This window comes from Podarcis liolepis, assembly GCF_965112155.1.
Source record: "Podarcis liolepis genome assembly, chromosome: 16".
NCBI lineage: Eukaryota > Metazoa > Chordata > Lepidosauria > Squamata > Lacertidae > Podarcis > Podarcis liolepis.
The window spans coordinates 13,469,267-13,493,388 of NC_139567.1; the positions used below are offsets into that span (position 1 = coordinate 13,469,267).

Sequence of the window (24,122 nt, forward strand, 5' to 3'; positions counted from 1 at the left end):
CTCCCTCACAGAGGGAAGCATTCACCACCCCGCAGAGCCCATCGCCCAGCCCTTCCCAGCTCGCTTTTATCAGCCAGGATGGGCAAGGATCAAGGAGACAGGTGGTCGGTTTCACTTGTCCAAGCAGCCTGTCCACATCCTTGGAGGTAACAGATTGGAACTGATCCCATGTAACAGGACTAGACAGAACTCTAGCACACTCCCGCCCAGGCCCTGCTCCCACTGTGGAGTCTACCTCCTTACTTAGGACTGTTTAGTCTCAGACAACCAGAGCCATTAGATCTTTAAGTACAGAAACAATTTAAGAAAACCTATTTTAAAAGAAGTATTAGTTCACTATCAGCCTTGGGAGTTCTAAGAAACCCAAAAATAAGTGCAGTTTTGAAAGGTTCAGTCCACCATCTTAGTTCAAATGGCATCCTATTACAGTCATACCTTGGAAGTCAAACAGCCTAGTTCTCAAACGTTTTGGCTCCCAAACAGTTGAAACCCGGAAGTGACTGTTCCAGCTTCCAATTGTTCTTTTGAAAGCCAAACATCTGACGGGGCTTCCAGTTGGCTGCAGGAGCTTCTGCTTTGCTTTTTGAATGTTTTGGAAATCGAACGGACTTCCGGAACAGATTCCATTACACTTTCGAGGTACGATTGTATATCCAAGAATAAATGAAAACCTGTTCCTTCCTTGATCTCGGGAACTATAATTCAAAATGTGGTTCCACTGGGTTGTCTCCAGTGCTAGTCCTACTCAGCATAGACTAGTTGAAGTTAATGGGCATGCCAAACTTAGATTCATTAATTTCAATGGGTCTACTATGAGTAGTACTTAACTGGATACAACCCAATATGTTCAAAGGTATCCAAATGCAACTTTCCAAAATATACAGAAATTGGCAGTGAGTGCAACTCCAAGTTCTCCCCTGTATCAGCACCACAACGAACTTAGCTTCAAAATTCAATCACAAAATCAATTCAAGGTCGTGTAAGGTTGTTGAGTTTTTTGCATCTTAATTTAATATTTCAGTGTGAAAATACTAGAGAAAAGGTTTATCTGTAGACTGACCTCAGTTCTGCAAAAACCAAAGGGCTTTTTTGAATTTCATAGTTTTCGGCCCTACAGAAGTCTTGACATGCATGAGAAACACTGTCTAAAATCAGGATCATTTGCGCTTCCTTTGTGTATACACAGTTACATATGTACACACAGACAGACGGATACATACAAATATCACATATCCTGAGCTGACTAGCAGTTAGTTTCAGCTGCAACTACAACCACACAGGAGCTCTTCGGCATACATCATTCTGACTTGGCTGGGACAACCATTGCAGATCAGGCAGGTTGCATATGAGCTGGAGTCCTCTTAACCGTGACTTGAAGTCTTTTTGCTGCAAATGCACACCCACCATACCTAGATTTAACAAGATAGTGACACCTCTTGAAACCCTGTACAGAAGTGCTGTAGGAAAAAGAGTTCTCTTGTTTTTCGTGGATATCCTTTGGAACTGCCATTGTGGTTTTTGCCATCAAACACCACCAGGATCTATAAAGACACTAATTTTTACACACATCTACCTCTTTCCATTAACAAAATATTACACTGCAATTCTTACAACCCCAGCCACAGATGAACATGTTTCCATTTCAGTGCCTGAACTTACCCGTACACTTTTCATATTTTCCCTTTGAAAGTTCAGAAGGAGTTTGGGGCGGGGGGAGCTCCAAGGATGTAGGTTTTTTTTAAAAAAAATCCATACATTCTGCTGTTAAGGTTAGGAATTTGTTTCATCCATCAAAGCAGATCCCTTCCAGCATAAAACAGTTTGAGTGGCACTCATCAAGGTCCTTTAAAGTGACACTACCAAAGTGTGTCAGTTGGCAGAAAGAACTGTACAGATGTCACCAAATACCAAAAAAGGGGGGGGGAAGGGGTGGAATCCTCCTACTCTGTGTCTTGATCTTGAACCTAGAACTACATGATCCACTTTTCATTTCAGCACAACAGGGATTACAAAATCCTGACCTGAGTTATATGCTATTACAAAGAACTACGATCATTGAGAAAACCCAAACACTCCTGGTGCGGTTCACCGTAAAGACCCCATCAGCGTTATCACAAAGCTACGACAAAATATGCATTACAAAAAAATCATTCATCAGGAGGGGGAAATGGCACAGGGTCAGGTGGAGAAGTATCAAAAACAAAACAAACGAACAAAAAACACCAACCAGTATAGACACAGGTTCATTGCATGCTGTGAAAACAAGCAAAGAACCTTGCTTTTGAAAAACTCACAAAAGGTGTTTTAAAAACCCAGGCTTTACTGCTCCCTTCCCTCCCCCACCCCCAATATTTTACTCCACACGCTCAGTGTGACACAGAGCTGGTGTTCAACTGGGGCTCACAACAATGATGGGAGGGGGGGGAGGATGCACAAGCCCCTTGGCAGAACACTGACTGCCCTCCCCTGCACCAAAGGACCATGTATACAGCAGCCAGGAACAGTACTCTTCCCGCCCCCCTCTGCTTTGGTTATGGTTCAGTGCGCCAAAGCAGCCTTTTGTCTGGCAGGTGATGAGTGTGGAGAGGGCTGAAGTCGATCGGCTGAAGCAGAGTTGCTCAGGCTAGACTGAAGGTAAACCGTCTTGTGAAAGAGTCTGTTGCTGAGGAAGACCACCAAGGAAAAGAGGCGCAGCTGGAAGTGGCTGGAACACAAGGAGGGGGAAATGGCTATTAGCTCCCAGCCAAAGTCCAAAATAAGATCGGAGCACTTTGACCTTTCACTGCCCGAGTTCTGCCTTGCATCAGTTAATGAAAAAACAGAGCACAATTCATGTGCTTCTCTTCAGGCCACTCCCTCCCCAAGCCACACCCCTCACTCACCCTGGCCCACACTCTAGTGCTTTTGCATGCCTGGCATGTGTCCTTGGACTGTGATGATGTCTCTTGCTTGCCTGGAGAGAGAGTGCATGTTTGCATGTACATATGCATGCATATAACCCTCTCTTATTTTGCATAGCTGGAATGAAGCTCCGCTGCGCAAAAGTAAGAATCACATACTTTGTTCCACCCACTTTTGTCTCTGCCATGTGGCCTCTGGAAAACTGGCCCTAAGGGAATGCAGCCCTCAGCTGAAAAAAATAAAAGGGACCTAGCACTGAAATTCTGTCTTTTGAGTGCAATTGTTTAAGCTCAGAAATCTTATACACAGGTGCACATGCTCCTTTTGCGAGTATCTTTCTGCAGCCCTACTTCCAAGCAGACTGAATATAACACTTTCAAAACTATTTATTTTTACTGAGGTCCAAGTCTCAGTGTTCCACAAAAGTCATCTCCGTAAGTGGCACCTGTAGTCATTTTGGGAATCTTAACTCTGTCCCGGTTACTCTACACAGAAGATAAATGCCTCTTTTGACTCTCTCTCTCTCTCTCTCCACTCAACACTCCAGTTTCTGCTGGTCAAATAGCAAGCACACCCCACACCACCCATCAGGAATACTAAGAATGTTAAACTTGCTATCAGGGCTCCCAAAGTTATCTAGTTCACCAACAGAGGGGTAAACTAAATCACAAAGATGGCAAGAAGCAGTTAGCAGCATGAAGAACTGAACAGATTTCATAGCCAACTGCTTAGACTTATTTTCCATCATTTCATACAGGAAGAGAGAATACATACTATGCTTTCCCTGGTGTCTTTGCTTCATTGGCGCTGATGATAAACAGAGGGAAAAGAATGGAGAACAGACAGCCACTGGAAAAGAAATAAGAAATTAATCAGAGCATTCTTTTTATGAGATGGTTTCTGTTCACACACGTGCGCCTATTGGCACAAGATACAGCAGCAATGTTTACATAACTACTGCTAGGGGTATCTCTGTAGATCTGTGAAAGTCAACCTATGAGCAAATAACATTGTGCAAGTTGAACACAAGTATACATACACATTGCAAAATTGGGTAGCAGAGGCAAGACAAATGCGAATGCAGATTCAGGGCAAATTCTTATCGCACAAGCGAGTCTAATCATTTCCCTTGCCACGTTTTGCTGCAGCCCTTTTTAATGTTAAGAAATCCAACGATGAAATTGGTCAGAGATCAAGATCGTTTCCCACACTCAATATTCACCAATACCAATTTGAGAAAACAATTAAGAGGCACTAATCCTACTCGAACCACCACTATTAATCATTCACTCACACCTTGCAGTCCACTGCACTAATCCAAAGCCCTTAAAAGAGTTTCATGCTCAGTACACTCCTTCCCCAGGCAAGTGCCTGGCCCCCTATTTATGCTGATGCTACTCAATACACCACTACAAAGGGTAGGTGCAACAGCTGGATGCCAACCGCTGCACAAATCCATGGATCTCAGCACTACATCTGTGTGGTCTTGGCCCAAGTCACAGGTGGATCAGAATTTCTGTGAAAGTTTTGAAGTCCTCTTTAATACAAATCTTATTCTTAGATTCTACTTGTTCGTTAGCATGCTGTGTGGTAAAGGGGAATAACATTCTAGAAAGAGGGTATCTATTTTCCAGATGTTGCATGGGGGGACAGATCTTGGCTGTACCCCTAGACCAGGCATCCCCAAACTCTGCCCTCCAGCTGTTTGGGACTACAACTCCCATCATCCCTAGCTAACAGGACCAGTGGTCAGGGATGATGGGAATTGCAGTCCCAAAACAGCTGGAGGGCAGTTTGGGGATGCCTGCCCTAGACTCAAAAATTGTCTTTACACCTTATCTCCCTGCCCCACGCCAGTACCATCTATCCTGTTTTCTTATCATTCACTCAATATTACTTGCACTAGTCAGTTTCCCCCAAACTGGTGCCCCCTAGATAGTTATTGAACTACCACTCCCATCAGACCCTGCCGGCATAGTCAATAGTCATGTATGATGCAAGTTGGATTCAAAAGTATCTTGAGGGCACCAGGTCAGGGGTGGCTGCTTTAACCCCACACCTTCCCTTCCTGTCCCACTGCTTTATCTTGTGTACATTTGATTCTACATTTGCCTGCTGTAATATCCAAAGAAAATATATCCAAACAAATCACCTGATAATGTAAGAAGACTGCATTGCAGTGAGGAAGGCCAGTGGTAAGCCAAATCCAAAGTAATAAGGCCAGTTTCTTTCAATGTTGGATAATCGTTGATGCATTTCAATTCCTGACATGACAAAAGCCAATCACAAAGTGTTAAAAGAAGGCAAAGACACATAGATACTGGATTTCACATTCCAAGATCTCTCTGCAACAACATCAAAAGGGCGGAAGCCCCTCAAACACCATTTGCAAACTTGAGCAGTCAAACTCACAGTGTTTCGCAACAAATGGGAGTTTCACAAAGATGCCAAAAACTTGGGTCATACATTGTGGTATGGTCTTTTGCCAGCACACAGCTGGGGCATGCTTACTAAGGAATCACTGAATTTGCGGGGATTACTTCTGGATAAGTTCTCTCTCTCTCTCTCTCTCTCTCTCTCTCTCTCTCACACACACACACACACACTGCATTCCTCCATAAAGTTCAGAGTGACATTTTTAGAAACTCACAATAACCCAGTGAAGCAGATTAGACTGAAATACAGCAACATTCTCAACGTCTTTCCCAATCTGCTCTGCAGAGCAGCAGAGAAATGAACCTGACCTTGACCTGACCCCAACATCCTAGACACACCACCAGAGGGACAGTTCATAGATGATCAAGATCTCATCTGTGGCGGTAACATTTATATCCATTAAGCACATGGGATGGATGGATTGCGCTAAAAGCTCCCATGGCAGTGTCCTAAGTCTCGAGGGCTGGTGCTGAGACTCTTCCATATACCATAGATTCCGGCGTATAAGATGACTTTTTAACCACGGAAAATCCTCTAAAAAGTCGGGGGTCATCTTATACGACAGGTATGGGTTCCCTGGGCAGCGGCAGTGGGTGGCGGGCTCTGCGCCAGAAGCCACCCAGCGAAGCCACTTAGCATCACCGGGCAGCTTCCTCCTGGCACGGAGCACGCCGCCCACTACCGCTGCCCAGCGAAGCTGCCGCGTATAAGACTGGGCGTATAAATCGACCCCCCAAACTGGCAGCTGCCAATTTGGGGGGTCGTCTTATACGCCCAGTCGCCTAATACGCCGGAATCTACGGCAAGTCACCCTCAATTGCCACAGAGACCCCAGGCACAAAAGAAAGGTAAATATGTATGGACCGGCCCAAAGCTTTAAAGAAAACTCAGCTATTTGAATAATGAAGCAAAGAGAAGCACTTACCTTTGTTAAACCAACGATACTCAAAGCAGTACAGTGAGTAGAGCAGCGACATATGAAGCAGGCTAATTAACTGGCCAATGATATCGATGGGAAACAGGCTTACAATCATTCCCTGCAGAAGACAAGGAGGAATCAACTTAAGAAGAGGCATTCTTATCTGCAAAGCAAGTGCCTTCCAATCACAACAGAAGTGCCATCATTTAGCCCCAAAAAAGCAAAAAATGAAGGGACTAGAAGCTTTTGCTTCTCTCATCCATTAATTGCCACCCATACACTGTTATTTGGGCACCACTAAAGTTTAACCATCATTCCTGCGAGGCAACAGCTGCTTAAGTAATCATTCTTAAGAGGTTACAGCAGGAGAGGTACTCAGTTCACACCCTTGAGTCTTCTGGAAATATTTTACCTGCTTGCAGCTTCCTGAGCAGCTTTCTACTTTAGGTACCTAATGGTCTGAATGCACAGTTTGGTCTCTTAAAAGCCTGGCTGATGCCAGGTTTTGCCTCATAGCTCACATCCACACTATTCATTTAAAGCATATGGCTTCCCCCAGCCCCGAATCCTGGGAACAGTCGGCTTTGTGAGGGATAAACTACAGTTCCCATGATGCTTGGGAGAAGTCAGGACTGTGAAAAGTGGTATAAATATACTTTACATGTACAGTGTGGATGTACAAGGCCTGGGTGATACTCAGGGCCCATTTTTACTATTCTGTTAAGTGTCTGTGCAGCCAGAGTCCAGGCCTTCCTTGCTATTTTTTTATTTTACTTTATTATTAACAACAACAACAACAACAACAACATGGTGCAAATCTAACAAAAAGAAAAGAAACAAAGAATCAAAAATGTAAACCATAAAGCTTCACTGCCTGGAAGGACAAAAATACAAAGATACAGTGCAGCTATAAAAGAACTATAAAGCATTAACTCATACAAATATTCCCTTTACAAATAAAAGATTCATAAAAACAAAAGTATTCTCCACCTGTGAGTTCCACTATTACTGAGAATAAAAGTTCTATTTAGTCTTAAATTTGCCAGACATTTGCATATACTGATGGTACTAAGTAACTGGGTTGTTGTAAAGAGATGCCAGGCCTTTCTTGCTCTTACCTGGATGAGGAAAAGAGCTTGCAGTAAGAGATTAAACAGCATGTCAGCAATGATTTTACTGACGCTGGGGAAAGGCTGGGGCTTTCTTCCCGACACCTCGAAAGCCAGATCAGCAATGTCCTGAAACACAGGGAAATGTTTTTGCAAAACTGATTTCTTAAGACAAGATTTAATCCTCTCACTACTTAAGACCACTGTGATCACAATACAGCTTGTACAAGGAACAAAAACAGGCATAGTAAATATAAACCATCTTGGGTAAAACATCTGTAGTTGTTTGTTTTAAAAGGAAACACAGAATATCTCATCAGAAAACCAAAGATTTCATTCATGTTCTTCCTAAGGTAAGAGTCAGTAGCATTTGTTAGGTAAAGGTAAAGGGACCCCTGACCATTAAGTCCAGTCGTGACCGACTCTGGGGTTGCAGCGCTCATCTCGCCTTCTTGGCCGAGGGAGCCAGCGTACAGCTTCCCGGTCATGTGGCCAGCATGACTAAGCCGCTTCTGGCAAACCAGAGCAGCGCACGGAAAGACCGTTTACCTTCCCGCCGGAGCGGCACCTATTTATCTACTTGCACTCCGACGTGCTTTCAAACTGCTAGGTTGGCAGGAGCAGGGACCAAGCAACAGGAGCTCACCCCGTCGCGGGGATTTGAACCGCCGACTTTCTGATCAGCAAGTCCTAGGCTCTGTGGTTTAACCCACAGCGCCACTCGCGTCCCTGTAGCATTTGTTACTGTCCTGCATTTTAACACAGCTGCTTTAACTTTCAAGGTGCTGTTTCCCATCCTTAAAAAATGAAATGAAATGAAATATGAAAGCTTTCAATAAACCACTCAAAACAGGAGGCAGCAAGGGCAGTAATAGACTTCTCCTAATACCATCACTTTACTTTGTTCCGCTTTGGAAATGGATGAGATCCCACCCTCCTCCAGGCCGCTCACAACCAATCATGAGGTGCACATCATCTGTACATAATCAGACATGTATCCATTTTCACTTTACATACCGCTGAATTTGCAATATGCACTCCGAAAGGGGACCAAGCTGGGACAGCAGACTTAGAGGGAGCGGCCTTAAAAATACTGGATGTATGTGTGCATAGCTAAGTGTGTCTGAATGCATGCAGTGTGTGTGTGTGTGTGTGTGTGTGTGTGTGTGTGTGTGTAGTTTGTGTGTGTGGATATACAGATATAAATAGATATGGACCAGTCAAATGAGATACACCCTTAAGCTACAATGCTAAACATACTTACTAGAGAATAAGCACCACTGAATACTGTGTTCTTATTTCTGAATAAATTAGTACAAGATTTTGGTGTTGGCGAGACAAGTATCGAAATCAGCAATTGACAAGCTTTGCACAAAAAGGAGTAACATCTTCCTGGCAAGGTCACCTACCTGAAACCAGATGGCATTGACAACTTTACTCAGCACAAAGAGGGGAAGAACCCAAAGGGCACTGAAGATGGAGGTGAGGATAAATTCCAGCCAGGACCAGACATCACCGTGTAAGGAGGGGTCACCTTCCAGAGACAAAGTTACAATAATCAGCCACCCAATGTCTGGGACCAAAGTACTGTGAATTCTGCAAGGCTTGTGACAGGAGCCAAAAAGCTACTTTAGGTGCACTGAAGGAGATGGCAAAAGCTAGCAGTTCCCATCCAGCCCGCTTTTGAATGGCAGACCCCTGTATACCAGGTTCCAAATTATTTTTGAAGATTCCCATCAGTTTCCAAAGAGGTTTGGCATGCAGGGCTAGTAGCTGAAACAAGTCCAAGGTCCCTCGGGCACACAGTTCTCGTTGCTATGAGTTGATGACTGGCTAACCAAGATGCAAGCAATTGTCTCCTGGCAGTTTTTTATTTATTTAAGGAAATTTATTTATATAACACCACTTGTTTATAGCGAAACCTCCAATGGGTTTACAAGAAATGTTAAAATTATCAATAAAACAGTTTAAAACATTTAAAGGCAACTAAATTTAACAGTAAAAAACAGATCAAAAACATATGAATATTTACTTGCCAGGATAGGTAAAGGTAAATTGGGTCCAGTCGTGACCGACTCTGGGGTTGCAGCGCTCATCTCACTTTATTGGCCGAGGGAGCTGGCGTATAGCTTCCGGGTCATGTGGCCAGCATGACTAAGCCGCTTCTGGTGAACCAGAGCAGCGCACGGAAACGCCGTTTACCTTTCCGCCGGAGCGGTACCTATTTATCTACTTGCACTTTGACGTGCTTTCGAACTGCTAGGTTGGCAGGAGCAGGGACCGAGCAACGGGAGCTCACCCCGTCGCGGGGATTCGAACTGCTGACCTTCTGATCAGCAAGTCCTAGGCTCTGTGGTTTAACCCACAGCACCACCCGCGCCCCTACTTGCCAGGATAGGCTTGCCTAAACAAGAATGTTTTAAGCAGGCACCAATGAACTGTACAGGAAAGCCTGATACCAATAGGCAACCACAGCAGATCTCTGAGCAGAGGATATATGCTGATAGGGTCTCACTCCCATCAGCAAGCAGGCTGCAGCCTTCTGCACCAACTGAAGTTTCTAGGTCAAGCACCAGGGAAGCCCCACACTGAGGGCATTGCAGTAATTAAATATTGAAGTCACCAGTGCCTGAACTACTATGGTCAACAGTTAAAGTTGTCATACCAGGTGCAGCTAATAAAAGGCACTTCTTATACTTACCGATTATTTGTGCTGTGGCTGACTGAAGAACAGGTATAAATACCTGATAGAACAAGAGGAGACTAAGCTAAGAAGAAGCAAAGAAGGAAGTCAGTACAGTTTAACATGTTTGTACAGACACGCTCCATTCTACAATTTAGCCATAATTCTGAAATCTCCAGTACCATATTGGCCTGAATATAAGCCGCACCCGCGAATAAGCCGCACCTTTAAAATTCAAGGGGGGGGGGAGAGAAAAAAAGACAATGCCCGAATATAAGCCGCTCCCTTAAAATTGGGTTACAGGCTGAAAATCGCTGCAGTTGGTAGAATTGTAACTTGGTGTCAATTTAAGCCTTCAGTCTTGAAAACCTACAAAAGTTATTGTACAGTCGCTAAAATCACAAATCGCTATTTAATTGCTACAATTCCGCAGGCACTCACACCTATAAATGGCAAATGAACAGTCTCAAGCTCGCAAATCAGCAAGAAAACACTTTTTTGGTTCCATTTTACCATATGTCTGTTTCAAGTGATATCGTTTTTGTAAGGTCGCGAATTTTTGTAAGGTTGCAAATTTAAGCCACGCTTTAACTTTGCGTGGTCGGAATTTGGAAAAAAAGTGAAGCTTATATTCAGGCAAATACGGTATATTTGCAAATTAGTTTACCCTTTCAAAGTCTACAGTTTACTCCAGGTGTGTATTATTCTTCCCCACATACAGACAGGTGTACAAGAAGACACACAAAAGGTATTGCCCATGCACCTTAGCAAACACTATCAGAAAGTTATCCCTTGCACTAGCATCTCTATGTATGTGGGAAACAAGATAAAGCGACAGATGTTGGGAATTCTACAGGCATATGCTAATCCGCTCTGAATTATGAACGACGCAGATGGAGGTGCATAAAGCTAGACCATCAACACTGCAGCCTAACTATCAAGGAAGAACCAGACATGGAACCTACAGTAGACTTTTCATCTGGTGCAATCCAGATTTAGACTACAACTCTCCTATCATCTCTGGTCAATGGCCATGCAGACTGGGCCTGATGCACCTTGTAGTGCTAAACATCTGGAGGGAATCATATTGGCTAATTTTGGGATCTGAAGCACCTTGAACAACTCTTTTTTGTTGTTGTTTAAGGAAGTTGCAGGGAACTTTTGGCCTTCCAGAAGTTACTGAACTACAGCTCCAATCTGCCCCAACAAGTGTGGCCAATGGCCAGGGATGATGGGAGTTGTAATTCAGCAACTTCTGGAAAGAGCCAAAAGGTCCCCCACCCCTGTTTTAAGGAGAGGCAGTTACAGAGACGGCCGCCATGGGAGGGGGGAATGGTTGTTGCCATGGTCCCCAAATTCTGCCCCCTGATCACTTAAGCTTGCATTGCCTATGCACTTTAATATGTCTGCATGCACACAGCAGAGAAAGAGCTAGCAGCTCTATTAAAACAAAGAGCACCACGGGTAGCGTTCTGACTTTTCCTCTAAATACAGCCAAAATCCATATTAGATGGGTTCCTTTTTAGTGCTTCCATACTAAAACTTCACCAGCCAAGACACACTCTAAATGGAAATTTAAAACCCACAATAAATAATATTGTAATCAAAGCTGTGAACATCCATTATACTAACCACAAGGTCAGAAGACTGAGCTGGTTCTAACACACAATTCAGTTCAGTGGTGTTCTGCCCAAGACCACTTCTAGATCTGAATGTGCAGAAGTTTTTGAGGTTTGAGAAATAGGCTCACAAATGAAAGGACTGGTTTATGAAGGCAACGATTCCCCCAAAAATGTAAGTCTAGACATTCCAGTGGCTCATAGACATTTTGTGGGCAGGCCAGAAAGCAGCTGGCAATGATTACTGGCAACAAAGCAGCAGAAGAATTAAGTAGGCCGCATATCCAAATCCCTTTTTCAGGAAGCCTCTGAAAAAATAAAATCTGATTTGAGATAGTAAAACATTGGCAAACCAATCTAACACGGAAGATTTAAGTCACTTATTGGTTTGCTCCCGGATTTGCAGGATTCCTGCATGCAAGCCAGCAAACATGTACACAATCATTTCAATGATGTTCAGATGTTTAAAACAACAAAAATATACTAACCCAGAATACACCGCCATTCCATGCACAACACTGAACTATTCGGCTTACTATCCGGGGCTCACTAGAGAGAAACAAGGGGAATGTGTAAGAGCTTTTGAAAAGTGACGATGTGAATGTACATTCTGCCCAATTCTCTCTCAAACAGGGGGGGGGGACGGGGACAGAACAAATACCTTAAATTACTCTTGTCAAATTCCCCTTTATCCACAACCTAGTGGTTGGTTTGATAACTTTAGATGCTGAAATTGAGCAGATGTGGACCAGATCAGTTCCGTGGATGGGAGACCATCAAGACACCCATTTCCGAGTAGAATAATAAATCTACTTTTTAATTCTCTTTTTCCACAAGCCCACCATATTTAGAAATACACACAGGTCCTGCTATCCACACACTCACTATCCAAAAATTCACTTATCCATACATTATGCCCAAGTCTCGCTATACACTCCATAGAGTCACTTATCTGAACAGCCAGTTTTCTTCCTTCTGTGTTTTTTTCCTTGTCAGTAGCAGTAATGTTCATTCAGAAACCATGGAGGTGGGGAGAGGGATTGGGTGAATCAGAGAGCAGGAGAGATAGGACAAATTGGGTTTTTTCCTTTGGTTGCAATCGCTTCAGGAAGAAACCACTGAAAAAGCGGCGAGGGGGGCTGAGAAATATTGCCATAGGAAATAATGGAAATCACAGACTCGTTATACAAACACTCGCCTAAAAAACAATATCCATGGAAAACATTGTGTTTGGTAAGTGGGATCTGCGTGTATAAAATACATGGTTCCAACTTCTATATATCCCACAGTGCCGTTATCATATATTTCCAGGCATTCCTACTTTGGTTTTATTTCTTATCTTTGTATATTGAAAGTGGGAGCGTGATCAAACTCCAAACCCTCCCAAACTCACTTCTCCTGCTTCCTCTCTTCACTCTGTGCTCTTCGCTGGGCAAGCACACTGCTTGCTCTTCTTTTTCGCTGCTCTTCCCTTTTCTGCTGGATTCGAGCATCCAACTTGGAGATTGTCCAGATCCCCCATATGGAGTCTTTAATTCCCTATACAAAGAGGGGGAGAGAGACAAAATGCAGTCGTACCTTGGAAGTCAAATGACTTGCGATTCGAACGTTTTGGCTCCCGAATGCCGCAAACTCGGAAGTGATTGTTCCGGTTTGCGAACATTCTTTGGAACCCAAACTTCTGGTGCGGGTTACACGGCTTCTGATTGGCTGTAGGAGCTTCCTGCAGCCAATCAGAAGCTGTGCCTTGGTTTCCAAAGATTCTGGAAGTCGAACGGACTTCCAGAATGGATTCCATTTAACTTCCAAGGTACAACTGTAATCAGGTCCAAATTCAGTAAGTTTTGGGGAAACTATGGAGGGAAAAATTAATAGGTGAGTTTTACAGATTAAATACAGATCAATAACCTTGTGACAACTCTGATTTATGAACTACGGGATGAATTTAGGAAGAAGAAAGGGAAAGACTCACTTGTTCTGCCAGCTCAAAGATGAGCCATACCCTCTTCCTATCTTATTAACCAAATTCCAGTAGAGGAAAGAAAGAGTCTGAAATGAAGGTTTACTCAGGGAAACCTACTTTGAGTGGGACAACTAAACCATGAGAATTTACACAGAAATAAGCAACTCCAGCTACTGGAAAGCCTATTGCAACGCCTGCTGGATTTCTGAAACTTCAGTCAAACATTATCTACACATTTTCGAACATATTTTCCAAGCCTAGAGGTCTAGAAACATGACAACGTAAGACAGATTTTGTTTTCATGATGCTGTATGACAAGCCTAATGCCAAACCTTACAGCTGCATACTACAATAATGGAATCAATGTACACACATAGTCCACTGTACTATACAGCAAACCACAGCTCAAGTGTTTGGGACAACTCAGATACTTGCATTACATTTTCTTTTTCCTTCTAACATTTTCTCAAAAGACAAGCCTGGATGTCTGCCAGTGGCTTTCTAGCCAAGCAGGAGCTCCAGCACTCTCAATTTTAGCCAAAGGTCAATCCATGAGCAACACCGAGTATTAACTACCCAGTGACCTAGAATAAAATGATTAAATGTTCCAGGGACTCAGAGAAAATGACATCAGAGGGTAGTTTGTTTTCTCTTTTGGCAAACTATTACTCCTTCAAAGATTTGTGTAGTCCAGGGGTCAGCAAACTTTTTAAGGAGGGCTTTTTCTTTACTAAGTCCTAAGTCTGATTAAATTAGGTAGGCCTTCCTTTTGAGAAAAGATGCACATGATTGGGTTGCAAGACCGTGATGTGAGAGGGTAGGGAAAGCAACAAGGGGCTTAGGACTGTGAGAGAGAAGAATCTGCTATTAAGAACAGATCCGTGGATAGAAACTGAAACAGTATTGTGGGCATTGTCTGGGAAGGAGTTCCAAGAGTAAGAGGCAGAGCTGGTTTTAAGAATAAGGGGTTGTAGAATGAATAAAGAGCAGAGGATGAAAGAAAGGGCTTGATGGAAAATGCGGGGTGAAAGATAAGCTGTGACAGAAGCATGAAGAGCTATTTATGAGCATTTCAAAATCTCCCTGCCAGTGGGAATGATAGTGCCAAACTAGGAAGCCGCTCAAGAGGTACATCCTATGCAAAGGGGTTTAGAGTTAGTTCTTGTTTTCCTGCAAAGGTAGTTGTATTAGTTTAGCAGAATCAACCTAGGCAATACCTGAACCATTGACAACTAGCTTTGGGATCAACACCCCCAAACTTGTGTAACGTGTTACAGTTCAGAACTCTTAATGGCCTACAAAAAGCTGCCTCTAGAAGTTCCCAAATAAGAGCAGAAAACATAGATTGGATGCAAAAAACGAAACAAAAAACCAATGGAGGAGTGTTTAAATGAGATCAAAATAGCTGGCAAGGGGATTAATACTGGTAGCAAAATGCTGCACAGAGATACTGTGGTGCCCCGCAAGACGAATGCCTCGCAAGACGAAAAACCCGCTAGACGAAAGGGTTTTCCATTTTTCGATGCGCTTCGCAAGACGAATTTCCCTATGGGCTTGCTTTGCAAGACGAAAACGTCTTGCAAGTCTTGCGATTTTTTCCGCTTTCCCCCCTTTTTCTAAGCTGCTAAGCCGCTAATAGCCACTAAGCTGCTAAGCCTTTAATAGCCGCTAAACCGCTAATAGCGCTAATCCGCTAATAGGGTTGCTTCGCAAGACGAAAAACCGCTAGACGAAGAGACTCGCGGAACGGATTATTTTCGTCTTGCGAGGCACCACTGTAACTATATCAAGATGAAATTCAGGAAGGTCAGTGTGAAGCATATTTGGTTGTTGCAAAGTGTGAAATAAGAGTACAGACAAAAGAAAACCTAGAAAGAATAGATAACAGTCATGGAGTATGGCAGTGGTGTAGAGGAAGATGGGAAAGCTGATTGAATCAAGTGGAAAGGAACGAAAGATGCTTGATCAACAAGGTAAATGTATTCACCATAACTGGAGACAAGATTGGAAAAAGCGTCTGCCCGGACGCTGAGGTCTAGCGCCGAGGGCCTTCTGGCGGTTCCCTCATTGCGAGAAGCAAAGCTACAGGGAACCAGGCAGAGGGCCTTCTCGGTAGTGGCGCCCGCCCTGTGGAACGCCCTTCCAGCAGATGTCAAAGCGATAAACAACTACCTGACATTCAGGAGACATCTTAAGGCAGCCCTGTTCAGGGAAGTTTTTAACATGTGATATTTTATTGTATTTTTGGTTTTTATGGAAGCCGCCCAGAGTGGCTGGGGAGGCCCAGCCAGATGGGCGGGGTATAAATAATAAATTATTATTATTATTATTATAAAATGAAGCTTCAAATTCATGCCCGCCCATCTTCCACAAGCCAAAGGTTAGAGATGGGAGTTGGAGACCAGCAATATCTGGAGGGGTGTATTACACTGTGTATTACACTGTGGTTTGCTCTTGATTTTCAAACCAGGTTTCCACAATCAGATTCTGAGGGCAAGTGTAAACCAGTTTTCCAGTTCAGACGTATGGTTTGCCACAAACTAGGAACTAAATAAGTAGAGCATGTAAGAGGGGGAAGGGTACACCAGATAGCTTAATCTTATAGCACCATACCATGGCGGTATGAACGATCCTATTATCAGGTCGCATAGCTCTTCATAATCAGACCCCAAGGAAATTTGCTTTGAGAATGATTTTACTCTACCATCACATTGATTGCCCACTGAAAATGCAACTCCAGATGGAGTTGAAAGTCATCTAATCTTCCTTGCTGTATTATACTGTATTGTTTTAATTAGTGTTTTTACAGTTGTTTTGATTTTGTGTGGAGTGCCCTACCTGGGTGGATGGAGCAGCCAAGTAATTTCGTTGTCCCCAAGAGGGGGCAATGACAATAAAGATATTATTATTATTATTATTATTATTATTATTATTATTAATAGCCCCGGAGGCTCTGAGCCCTCTCCTTGCTTTTGCTGTCTGAGAGAAAGAGGCTTCCTTGGCACCTTAGAAAACTAGAATCCACAAATCTTAATATCCAACTGGAAATACTTGAAATCTAATTTTAGCCTATAGGTAAAGAAAGGGACCCCTGACCGTTAGGTCCAGTCGTGGCTGCAGCGTTCATCTCGCTTTATTGGCCGAGGGAGCCAGTGTACAGCTTCCGGGTCATGTGGCCAGCATGACTAAGCCACTTCTGGCAAGCCAGAGCAGCACACAGAAACACCGTTTACCTTCCCGCCGGAGCTGTACCGATTTATCTACTTGCACTTGATGTGCTTTCGAATTGCTAGGTTGGCAGGAGCAGCGACCGAGCAACAGGAGCTCACCCCGTCACGGGGATTCGAACCGCTGACCTTCTGATCGGCAAGTCCTAGGCTCTGTGGTTTAACCCACAGCGCCACCCATGCCCCAATTTTAGCCCATAAACACACTTTAAAAATAGATGGCCATAATAAAAAGGAAACACTTACCCTGATGAGATCATTAAGGAAGATCTTGACGCTGTCTGCCATCTCTACTCCAGCATTGCCTCCACATCTAGAACTATCAACTACAGGGTGAAGGGAAGAAGTGAAGCCAGAACTGTCTCATTGTGAAGAGGTGGGAAACTGGTCGAGCCTTACAGAAGAGAGAAAAGCAGAGATTGCCATTACTAAAGAAACAAAACACATTTGTGATTGATTATAAATAAAACAGTTGCATTCATTTGAATCATTCTCAGCTGCAGTGCATAACGGATGTTTAAAAGTGTTCCAACTCCCAAGACTATATCAGTGATGATGAGATGCCTGGTTTGTATGAAGTTCTGAGATAATTTCTAACTTTGCTGCTTGCAACCTACACTCAAGTAATAATGTCAAAGATTCTGCAAAACATTCCAGCTGCCGTAACAACCACAAGTAATTGGGCATTCACACACTGCCCAAGCATTCAGCTGTTGTGGTTTGGGTGTGGGGTGATGTGATGTGAAGCATGTTGGCAGAATTTCAGGAGGTGGTTTCCATCATAGGTGGGGAACTAATGCCTACATGCAGTTCCCTCCTCCACATGCTAAACCAGTCCAAACCATTTGCGTCCTTTAACCTAACTCTCCAAATCTCCCTTTATCTCTACATCACTCTTTCCCGTCACCCAAAAAATAATAAATATGTTCCGAGGAGGCAGGGAAGTAAAGAGTCACAAAACAGACACACCCTAAAACGTGTATTTCACATACTTATTCTGAATCTCCGCTTTCTCAGCTATGAAATTACACACATAATATAAAACAAAGCAATGCTTCATAGATGTCCTTGCACTTTTAAGACTAATAGTGACCAAACCTAACCACGAAAAATATTTATTGTGAGTGCAGAAGGTGGCAAAGCGTATAGCGATCCCATTACACAACGGAGAAGGCTCTTCGAGGAAAATAAACCTGAAGCCAACAAATGATAAACGGATGTCTGTAATTAGAGAACACTTAAAAGGAAATAAGTGTCTTCCATATTCAAAATGGCTAAGCAATTTATTCTAGTGCGCATGAAATTTGAATAAAATGTAAGGTTCTAAGTTGTCAGTGTTGTAAGCTCCTTGTGCTGCTTCTTCACACAGTGTGCTCACTGTACATCTCACTTGACAAAATGGTGTAAAGAAAAAAAGAAAGCTCTCTGCCCCAAGTAATCTACAATCTACATTTAGACAGCAGACAGTGAATCAAGCAGGGGGGGCGGAGCGGACAGAGGAGCACCGCTGGAAATGTAATCTAGGCTAACTGTGAGTAAATGCATTTTTTAATATTTAGACTAAGGCTGAATTCAGGCATCCAAACACAGTTAACAATGCTTTGTCAAATGTATTTTAGTGTGGTGTCTGAATTGACAAACCATCTTTTGGGGTTGGCTGGAAAGCTAGCATCAGAAAACATTGTTTTCAAGCTATAGTTTGTGTGGTTTGGCATAATGAAAAACTACCAGGCTTCTGAAATCACTGGAAATACCGTCAATTCAAGAATTACCTAAAGAGTCAGATCAGCTCTGTGTGAAATGTTGTAGTTCCACTGTAGTTCAAGTAAATAAGAGCCAGCATTCTAGCAAGTTATACCATTTTTAAAATCACAACTAACGTGATCTCTATCAGTGACATCATTCTACTTAGCAATTTTTGTAGATAAAGAAAATAGAAAAGCAAACTGGCATTTATAAAGAAACTATTTGTGACTCATCTTGAACAAAATCATATTGTTCCTAGTCTTGCACTGGATTCTCAAGTTCCGTATTAATATATGCCTTCATATACACATTTTGCCTCCAGCGTTCAGCAAAAGGTAATTAGAAGGAGTGTCAAGAACGCACACGTTCCTGTTCAGAGCAGAATGTGTGTGTGTGCTTTCTTTTGTGTTTCATTTGCTCAGCACAGGTTTAGACTAGTTAGACCACACTAATGGCGCAGTCACTCCAAAGTGAACAATTAGATATAGAACCTCTATGTCATTAGAAAGTTTTTCTTTAGGGTATGTCTGCACTACTACAGACTGAAATCAGTTTTACACACAGTTAGCTGAAGGCTCCCATCCAGAGCCCATGGGAAGCATAGTTCTGTGAAGGTACAAAGAATCTGTTAGCAAATAAGTTTTTCATTCTCATAAAACTACTGTTCCCACAACCCCACTGGAGAATCTGGGTTCATTGCACCCATTTCAAACTGGTTTAAAATGAGCAGTATAAATTTGGCCTTAGCGTCCCATACATATACAGCAATTCCATGAAGTTGTGAGCATAGTTCTGAACACGCACATATTGAATGGCAACTAAAATCCCTTCCAAATTAAGCCCCAGCTTGTTCATATTTTAAACAAGGATGACACTACTTTCTCACCACTGCAAGGAGCTTTGATAGTTAGATGCAAAGCATAATTATGTATTATAGGGTCTCACAGGTCCTCACTAATGGGCATTAACTCTTCCTAACAAAAGCTATTCAGCCTGAAACAAGTGTTTGTCCATCTCTGGTATATGAAATACTGCCTAACACCACCCTAGGGACTACAGTATGCAAGCACAGCTCACTGAATCATCCTACTTGAGAACAAAATTACTGTGTTGATCTCACTATCCATTCATCCTCTTGCCAAAAAAGAATTTGTGCTGTTCCTAGCAAGTTGCTGAGTGCTCCAGTTAAAATAATGTACACAACACTACCTACAATATTAAAGCTACACTTCAATTTAATGATAATAGTGAGCATTAATATCACACTTTTAAAAAAACCCTGAAGAAAGTTTCTTAGTAATCCTTACATTAGCCCTGTCTTGTAGATTAGTATTATTTTTCCCATATTAACCATGATGGGCTGAGAGAACCAAGCCCATGTAGCAAATTTGTGTCTGTGGCAATACTTGAACTAGGGACTTCCTGGTTCAGGCTAAAATCCTAGCCACCCTTACCTGGGAGTAAGTCCCACTGATTTCAACAGGACTTACTTCTAAGTATATATGGTTAGGATTGCACTCAGTCTCATTGCTGCTGTCAGACGCTCAGATTTCACACAGGGCAAATAGGCCACTCTGGAACCATGTGGTGGAGGGTGGCGCTTATAAATTAGACAATATATACAAATACACAAGTGCTAGTTTCAGAAAACCGTAAAACAATCAGCAGTGATATGCACCCCATCTTCCACCTTTAGCACCTGTCTGCCAAGGAACAGCCGCTCCACCTCAAAATGGCAATTTAGGTCATTTCATGAGAAAATAAAGCTGCACACTTCAACAGAGAATTGATCTCAGTTACACCCAGAAAAAGATGGGAATGGAGTGTGGGGATGATGCAAAAAGAGGGTAAGAGTCCAGCGACGAAGCTAAATTACTTAGAGAGAAAAGGGGCAGCTCAAGCACAGCAGACAAGGAGAACTGGGTGCAGTGGTGCTGAATTGCAGGGACAGATGCAAGATTTAAAGGGTTTGGGTGTACAAGGGAATAGAAACAAAAGGTTTGAAGGTTGTGTGTCTTGTGGTCCTCCAAAGCAGAAAAAGACAGAAGTATGCCTGTCAGAGCAAACAGAAAGAAGGTGCCAGAGCAACAAACTGGAGGAGTGTAAGGTTTATATATGGGGAAAGATCTGAGGTTATGTATTGCAGACCAGGGAGAAGAGATGGGATGGCGAGCACAAATAAAAAGGGTGGTATTATGTTATTAAAGCAAGCGAAAAGAAGGGTCACAATTGCAGGTCACAACTGCATGCAATTATTAGAGAGAGTGTTTCTGAGAACAAGGTAATTTATTATACCCCAGAGGGGCGGGGTATAAATAATAAAATTATTATGATTAAAATTATGAATAGGAAAAAGGTGTGAGGTTGCCCAAAAGGGAAATGGTAGGAGGATATTGCTGGGTGGGTAGGAGGCAGGCATGGAGGAACCGGATCGAGGGTCCCCAATCTAGGCTTGCAACTAGGAAAAGAGGGACCGGGGAGGGGGGAGCCCCAGAAGAGGGAATTAGAAGGGGAGGCGGAGGAGGGTAAAGGTGTGTCGCAAGCCACACACACACACACACATACGGGGTCTTCGATACTTGCCGGCCTAGGGCGCTCGGGGTCCGTGGCGGCGGCGGCTGACCCGACCCAGGCAATTGACAAGCAGCTGCCCCGGCCGCCAGAAAAGGCTGACTGAGCTGAATAACAAGCTCCTTGGGCAGCGCCGACCGGGAAGCCACTGCGCAGGCGCGGCGCACCGGGCACCCCCTCCCGCCCCCCTGCCTCTCTCTCCGGATTACAAGGAGCGAGACGGCCGGCTTGGGTTTGACGGAGACGCGCATGCGCCCTTCCGCGGATTCTCACCCCCACTCCTTTCCCCGAGGTAAAGAGCAAGCGCAGTAAAGGAGGAGGAGACGGAAGCGGGAAGCTCCTCAGAGGACGGGGGGGGGGGGAATGCAGCGTTGCTATGGAGACGCCCCTGCTCAGTCTCTCACAGACCTGCTTTGACAAATGAAAAAAAAAATTAAGAGCATCGCAATGTGTGGCTCGTTTGCTTTTTGCTGTGCTCTTTTTTGCAGGTTGTCTTAAAACACACATGCATATGGTTCGCCCTGTTGAAATATTTATTCCTCCGCCCCGTGCCAACAAGCCAAACCTGAGAACTACATTGCCCTTTTATTTTGAAAGCTGTGGTAAATATTTGTAAAAAGGTGACAGGGAAATTAATAATCAGGTGGCTTGCAATCCTACGATGTTTCCAGTCTGGAGAAAACACACACACACACACACACACAGCCTCTGCATTATTCGGTTGCCTCCCCTTTGTAGAAAATAAATAAAAGTCAATATTAACTCAAGTACTAAGCAGTTGAAGTCAACAGCACTTTCTATCAAGGCTGCACAGCGCTGCTGCCTCAGCGAATAAGACCCATTTGAACTCCGCTGGACTTCTGAGTAAACATGTACTTGCACCGGTGCTCTCCTGAAAACATTTCAATCCATGGACAGAGGAAATACACAGGCCAATATTTTGTTCCATGTTAAACAGGAATACCAACCCATCCGTCATCTCAGAGTCATTACAAAAAAGTGGATTAAAATCCCAATTCCGCACACAAGCGTATATGCATTCAACTCTTAGCATTTCAACAGTTCAGCTTTTGGTGAGACACTATTGAATTGTACCCCTCCTGGAATATACCAGTGGTTTTCAGCCTTTCTTAACATTTAGGAAATCTCTACAGCACCAACTTGTCTGCTGTGGAGCCCCAGTTCCCCAAAAATATTGTAGAGGAGACTGAAATACATTCTGGGATGCAAATTAGAGCTCACGGTACTTACAGGGCCTATTGGGTTTCACCATAAACTTGTGTGAGCAAAATAGTCTCTCTCTCTCTCTCTCTCTCTCTCTCTCTCACTCACACACACACACACACACACACACACAACACACACACCCCAACACTTAAGATTTTCTTATGGCTGCAGGTTGTTGGAGCCTTTCAGGGAAGCATGTCTCTTATTACTGATCTTCCTTACTGAAAAAATCCTTAAAAGTTTTTGAGAAATCCTATGGTTTCCTACAACACAGTCTGAAAACCAGAAGTGAATCTGTGTCAGAGAAGAAGGAAAAGAAGGAAATTTTAGAAGTTGTGGCGCCTAGATCTGCAATGTTTATCACTTGTTTAAGTAGCTTCTCTTGCATAGTATTCAGGTATAACAAAGATACTTAGGAATAATGGAAACCCAATATTGTCGACACCGACTGGCAGCAGCTCTCAGTTCTTTCAGGCAAGGGTCTCTTCCAGCCCTAGCTGGGAGATTCTGGAAACTGAACCTGCAACCATTTGCATTTTACTTGTTAAATCTTTATTAAGTTTCTTTATCTGATACATCCATTTCACAAAAGGAGCATATCATATTTTCTTAGCAGTACTAAGTAAATAACATTTTTCATTGTCCACATGTGCGACAAGATATACCATTAGTTTTTTGCAGCACTGTTTTAACTTCATCCACTATTTTTTTTAAAAAAGGGGGGCACAATCAATCTTGAGTTGGATTATACCTAACAATATACTTCTGTGTTTACTGAGAAGTAAAGCTCACTGTGTTCAGGGGTGCTTATCCCCATGTAAATTGGTTTATATATAATCACATACCCTTTAAAATTTCTCCGATGAAAATGGGGACATCCCATTCCTTAATGATAATTTTACTATTTATACCCCACACATCTTACTGGGTTTCCCCAGCCACTCTGGGCAGCTCTGAACATATATAAAAACACAATAAAACATTAAACTTTTTTAAAAATCTATACAGAATTGCCTTCAGACGGCTCAGGGGTTGGTTAACTTCAGATAACCCTCCAACATTTCTCCAATGAAAATAGGGACATCCTAAGGAAAAATGGGACATTCCGAGATCAAATCAGAAACTGGGACAGCTTCTGTAAATCAGCGATGTCCCTGGAAAATAGGGACACTTAGAGGGTCTGTAATCACCAGTACGAAAACAAACAGAGTTTATATTCCACCATGCATGTGCACAAGATTCTCTAGCACAGCTCTGTAATGCGTAAAACCCGCGCCCTGCTTTTGCTTCCACCAAAAACTGAAAACGAAAAGACCCGTCAGTTTTCCTCCCTTAGAACCGGATACTATGCAAACCGAGCCCCCGTTATTTACAGCCCCTCTTTCTCCAGGTCCAAACTTACCTCCGGAGGCTCTCCAAACAGACCTCATCCAGGTGTCCGCACACCTGTCAGTCTCTGCCGTTCTGTTCTGTACAAACAGCTCCCCTTTCCAAGGCCAGGGACATCTTTGTACACAGCCGGTGCCCTCTGGGAAACGTAGTTCCGAGCCTTCCTTTGCTTTGCATAACAGGAGGGTTGTGTCACTTTTACAAGGCCTTGAGTGGCCGCGGAGAGCAATCTGGGAGCTGTAGTTCAATCTAATGGTTCCTTCTACGCTTTCTCGGCGTCCAATGAGAAATCTTCCGTGCGTTGTTCCCCCACGCATCCGGGATCCCATCGC

The 24,122-nt window shown here is 43.3% G+C and overlaps 1 protein-coding gene across 2 annotated transcripts; it reads right to left on the reverse strand.

Moving 5' to 3' along the window:
- Positions 1–980: 980 nt before the first annotated feature.
- Positions 981–23,974, reverse strand: EI24 (EI24 autophagy associated transmembrane protein). 2 transcript variants are annotated; one of them, XM_083480718.1, is made up of 12 exons: positions 22,517–23,951; positions 21,187–22,469; positions 17,104–17,251; positions 13,061–13,206; positions 12,156–12,216; positions 10,067–10,133; positions 8,775–8,899; positions 7,375–7,494; positions 6,263–6,374; positions 5,054–5,165; positions 3,676–3,750; positions 981–2,704 (listed from the first exon to the last, which is right to left on the reverse strand). In XM_083480718.1, exons 3-12 carry the CDS (start codon positions 17,143–17,145, stop codon positions 2,539–2,541), a joined length of 1,026 nt encoding a protein of 341 aa, XP_083336844.1. In that variant the 5' UTR covers positions 17,146–17,251; positions 21,187–22,469; positions 22,517–23,951; the 3' UTR covers positions 981–2,538. The 2 variants fall into 2 exon arrangements, with proteins under 2 accessions (XP_083336844.1, XP_083336843.1); XM_083480717.1 differs by lacking the exon at positions 21,187–22,469 and having other exon boundaries at positions 23,804–23,974.
- Between the last annotated feature and the right edge of the window lie 148 nt (positions 23,975–24,122).

Excerpts from the sequence above, each read along its gene's own strand:
- EI24 (XM_083480717.1), bottom strand. The coding sequence starts at position 17,145 with ATGGCAGACAGCGTCAAGATCTTCCTTAATGATCTCATCAGG. Across the intron at positions 12,217-13,060 it reads GAAGAGAGGAAGCAGGAGAA|TGAGCCCCGGATAGTAAGCC; the intron begins GTGAGTTTGGGA and ends GTTTCTCTCTAG. Across the intron at positions 2,705-3,675 it reads AAGACACCAGGGAAAGCATA|CCACTTCCAGCTGCGCCTCT; the intron begins GTATGTATTCTC and ends CTTGTGTTCCAG.